Here is a 5,241-nt window from a genome sequence, read left to right as displayed (position 1 = left end):
AGGATCCCCAAATGCAGGTGTGAAAAACTTGTTGCATCATTCCCAAAAAGACTCATGGCTGTATTAGCTCAAAAGGGTGCTTCTACTAAATACTGAGCAAAGGGTCTGAATACTTATGACCATGTGATATTTCAGTTTTTCTTTTTTAATAAATCTGCAAAAATGTCAAATTCTGTGTTTTTCTGTCAATATGGGGTGCTGTGTGTACATTAATGAGGAAAAAAATGAACTTAAATGATTTTAGCATATGGCTGCAATATAACAAAGAGTGAAAAATTTAAGGGGGTCTGAATACTTTCTGTACCCACTGTATATATAAAGAAAACATCCCCACTCGCCCCACTTCGGGGCGGTCTTTCTTTCTTTCTTTCCTTCCTTCAAGTTTGGGTCCTCTACCAGAGGTCCTGGGAGCTTATAGTATATATGTATGTATATATAGAACTATATGTATGGATGGATGGATGAAGTACAGTTACAGACAGTGCTTTCCCTCTGTAACTTCCTCTTCATTGTACAGTTTAATTTACATGGAAATGAATGTGCTGAATCAGATGGGTGCAGTATGAAAATACCATTGAAAGTCCTATCAATAGAATACCTCCTGCAAATGTAATGGAAATGATAATGGAGCTGTTGTTCAGGACATGCACATTCTGGAGGACGGTGCATCTTAGAATATTATTGGTGACATGTAAACACACATAAATCTCCATTTTTGTTCTAGCTCACAAAATAAATCGGACCATGGGAATGTTGTAAATCCCACAGCGTGAAAGTTTTGTTTCATAACCACATTTTTAACTGATTGCTTTTGAGCTGCCCTTCAGATTTGAAGCAGCAGTTTCAGAAACTCCTTCAACATGAGTGAGTAGCTATGGAATTTATAATCGTCAGTGCCTGTGTTTGTTGTAGATTGTGCTTAAGATGACAGCGTAGGTTTACCATCTTTACCATCTCCTACTCACTCCTGTAGCTGCCATAAATAACCATACATGTTGAAGACTTGTCTCTGTTGTCGACCACCTTGAGAGGATGTGCTGAAGCACATTCCGACTTTGTGCTTCTGATTGATAACGGTACAGCTCCACTTCTCTGCCTGTGCTCCTCTGTGTTCACTGGACAGAAAGCTTTGCGGCTAATCTCAGCCTCTTCCTGTGCCACACCCTGACCTGAGAAATGAAACCTAAATCAAACTATACACCATCATTAGACAACATCACAGGAATTTGTCTTTGTAAAAAATACAGACACCACACTCCACCCTTTTCTTGGCCAGCTTGTCTTCACCGCCTGACAGCACAGAGAGCAATCACGTAGGCGTGGAGCCGAAACAGACTGCTCAGTGAGAGCCATCCACCTGTCATTTTATATAAGGCAGGATATCCACACAGCAGCGAACTGAGTCTCAGCACCTTCAGCGCCTCACACGGTGGTCTCATACTCCATCACTTCTTTGGGTGTACTCAGACAGCGGTACTGAATCCTTGGCGTAACAGGGGCAGCGCTTTCGAGCACCAAGATGGTTTTACGCAGCCGGCGGTCGATGAAATGAGCATCCCAGGCGGGGTACCTCTTCCTGGGCAGGTCTATTCGAATGACAGGCCCCTCTGTCCTGGGTGTGAGGTGGGGCACTGGGGCCTGAGCTCCCCGGGGAGGTCGCACCTTAAACACATCTCCGTCTACACCAGGCCCCTGCTCTCTGTCTGGCCCTTTAGTTCTCTGAAGGGTCCTGGGAGGACTGCACACCAGGTCAGGGGGGACGCTGGAAACCGGGGAGGCCAGCGACTCCCCAGGCACCTCCTTCTCCACTATATAACCCCACCATGAGACTGAACCATCAGGGTGCAGCAGACAATAGTACACAACCATGAAGAAGGTGCCCAGAGCGTAGCTACTGGCCACAGCGCACACCATGATGACGGCGTAGGAGTCTGAGGTACGAGGCCCGCGGTACAGGTACCAGGCAGTGGTGAGCGCCACATTCTCAACAAACACAGTCAGACTGTAGATGAGCATCCTGCAGTGAGTGCGCCCCTCTCTCACACTGAACCAGCAGAAAACATACACAATGCCCACCATCATGTTATAGATAATCTCCTCCCATTTGGACATGCAGAAGTCCGTTTCACCTTGAATTATCCAAAACGTCATGATGCACCAGTGGGCCACGATGAAGATGCCAAAGTAAAGCTGGAACACAGAGGCAAACAGAGCGAAGGCCAGGGTGCGGGCCCCGATAGTGAACAAGTGCCAGAGAATCTGAACAATGACTGCCTTGTAGGTCATGGGCAACTTATCATCTCGGGAGTCCCTCAGGACTTTCTGATACGAGGAGATCATCCAGGCGAGGGATATCAGTGAGGCAGCAGCTGAAAGCCCTGGGGAGACAGAGACAGGGAGGTGAGAAAAGAGAGACTGAGAAAGAGAAGTTAGGACAGAAATGGCTCTGAGGCTCTTACCATTTAGCACAGCAAGAAACACATTTCCCTGCTCTGTGGGGGCCTGATTGAGGTGAGCACAAGTGACTCACCGTGCACAGCGTGGGCTGCAGGAGCATGACTGACTGATGTCATGATTTATTTCTGACATGTTGAAGGTGATTGTCTCGATTAGTCGTTCTGGGGCACTTACCCTGAAGGGGCAGCACCTGACTGGCCTGGATCATGATGCTGAGCTGCAGCACCAGCTGAGGGGCGCTCTTCAGGAAGGACTCGAGCAGACGCAGCATGCTGATGTCAGCGCTCTCAAACATCATGCGCCAGTAGTAGTGACGGCGCTCGGGGTCCCGGTGCCAGCGGCTCTGTACGCCCAAATAGAGGGCGTGGACATACCTGTGTATCGGAGGCAAACAAAATTCAGAACCATTGGGCAGTGCATAGTTCAAAAGGTTTGGGACATTAAAAACAGACTCTCAGAAGTCATAACTCCTGACTCCATACTCTGGGAGCTGTCAGTAGTTCTTGCTAAGTTCATGCTCCTCTGGGATTTAGATTAGCCTGAACCTGAACTATGCAGATCTATGGTTTTAATATTAGCACAGTAATCAGAAGGAGAGAATGTAGAGTTTGTTCGTAGGAGAAGTGATCCAAATGAATGCTCTCAATCCAGTGTTCAGACAGGAAGTTATGGGGGGAAAAGAGCCAACTGTAAATCCCTTGCTAAACTCCAGAGCTCTGCTGACACGTGGTGCCACCGTGTTGCTCTGTAATGACCTTGTAATGGCTCAGACATACAAAAGTGCTGACATGTGACATCTACTTGTACTTTGCAAGCAAACAATGTGTAAATCATTATCTTTATCATTACGCCTACAGGAGGTGTTTGACAAAGAACTGCGGGTTGCCATGGAGCACCGAAGCTATAAATGTCTCAGTAACTGCCTTAGGGGAGAAGGGTCAGAGGAGTCCTATGTCAACAAGCCCTCTGGACCACAAGGGAGTTTGTGTAACCCTTTTTTCTCCTGGTTCCTGCAACACAGTGTGCTTCAGGGGCTAACACAGTGAGATAAATGATCATTTGTCAAAACATTTCCCACACAGGAAGAGACTCTCGCACACACAGTGTCTTCTTCATGAGCACTCCCTATTTGCATTTTCACTATCAAAGTAAGCAGACATAACGGGATGTCCTTGTGTGCAGAACACTGCATCCAGCATCCCCTCTGTTATACTCAGATAACAGGCACCAGACAGACAGCAACATGACGTGCACAGGACAACACAAACGTGGAACCTCACTTCTCTCTGCCCCAGGAGTTTTGATCATGGTTCAACCAACACCAAACATAAAAAGCACCTTTAAATTAATATTATACTTCCATTACAGCTGAAATTTAATTCTGGTAACAGCCCAAACTGGTCCTGGTTCACCTGACAAAATGTGCATCGATGACGACCCATTCCGGAGGTAACAGCTGAGGGTGCAACACACAGCATTAATCTCCTTAATGGGCAGAAACACTGGTCTGAGAGCTGCAGCAATGAACAGAGCTTTAATGGCATTACCGGTAATTCTGTGCTGCCACAATGTTTTAATGTGCTCCTGGACACACACACACACACACTGAAGTCTCCAGGAGGAAATAAGGGATCAATATATATTACCCATAGGGCAGGCTAAAGGGGCTGGAAGAGAGAGACCGCAAAGAAAGACTCAGGGATTAAGTAGGCCTATACAGTTAAATATTATTTGATTTAATTCATCATCATAAACAGTTGTTCTTTCTGTAACATTCCAGTATGTCTATCAAACACAGCCCGTCTTTGACTAGCATCACGTTTTGTCTAACCCTCCTCCCCCCACAGTGCAGCTGAACGCCTCCTCCCAGCTGGCCGCAGTTCAAACCCGACTCTAAGCCTGAGCACTGCCTCACCATCTCCGCCTGGGTAGCTGACCTACAGACCCACTACCATGCACGTGAGAGTAATGCCAGGGCGCACACTGGTTTGAGTGTCAGAGCATGTATGGTGATTAAACATGTTTGGGCTCAGCTCAGAGGAACAGACTTTAAACAGTGGGGAGATTTGAGAATAAGGATTTTACAAACATCAGGGCCAGAGCCTCGACCTTGAACTGCAAATACACTAAACAGCCATAGGGAGGTGAGTACACACATCACTGCAGATGGGAAGCAGCTCTCATGACATTTGTGACTCCTCGTCCATCTTCCTCAGCAGTCAGGCTCCTTCTTGCCTGATTTTATATATAAGGCGATTGGTTGGGATGAGTTGATGATTGTCCCGGGAGATGACTGACCTAAAAGCACGTCAGGGGGTTGGGGTGGTGGGTGGAGTCTCTCTTTTCAATCCGGGGAGAAACATCAAACAATACAAAGACATTCTGGCATTTTTGGCTCAGTCCTCCCTGAATGATTACCTTTCAAAACCGTTTAGTTACAGGGAGTGATGCTGGGCTTTAGGGGAAGCGTGTCAACACACACACACACACACACACACACACAAAGGCAGAGATAGTGTCTTGTTTCCCCGTCCTCTCAGATCACAGTGCGAGTGTTCAGACCTACCTCCAGACCTGTGCCAGCTGAAAGATGTGAATGATGGCCTGGAAGAGCCACATGAAGGCTCTGCAGCAGCCCCGGGCTCCGCCCCCGGTGCCCGGCCCCGGCAGCACCCCGGCAGCGGCAGTGCGGCCAGCGCCCCGCTCGCCGCTGTCCTTGGTGCTTAAGTCGCTCTCCTCCGCGCCCGTCGCCGCCACCACAGCGGCCGCAGCCGCGCCCCTCTC

At 48.0% G+C, this 5,241-nt stretch overlaps 1 protein-coding gene across 1 annotated transcript in view; it reads right to left on the bottom strand.

Moving 5' to 3' along the window:
* Window positions 1-396: 396 nt before the first annotated feature.
* LOC109970317 (XK-related protein 7-like) overlaps window positions 397-5,241 on the bottom strand; it is a 5,272-nt gene continuing 427 nt past the window's right edge. Inside the window, 4 exon segments of the mRNA XM_020617800.1 lie at window positions 397-2,378; window positions 2,632-2,831; window positions 5,024-5,236; window positions 5,238-5,241. The exon segment at window positions 5,238-5,241 is cut by the window's right edge and continues 427 nt beyond it. Of these exon segments, the coding sequence (XP_020473456.1) occupies window positions 1,423-2,378; window positions 2,632-2,831; window positions 5,024-5,236; window positions 5,238-5,241 (1,373 nt within the window). The 3' untranslated portion in view covers window positions 397-1,422.

This window comes from Monopterus albus, unplaced genomic scaffold, assembly GCF_001952655.1.
Source record: "Monopterus albus unplaced genomic scaffold, M_albus_1.0 scaffold194.1, whole genome shotgun sequence".
Classification (NCBI taxonomy): Eukaryota; Metazoa; Chordata; class Actinopteri; order Synbranchiformes; family Synbranchidae; genus Monopterus; species Monopterus albus.
The sequence above is the reverse complement of the archived record's forward strand: the minus strand, read 5'-3'. Positions and strand labels throughout refer to the sequence as shown.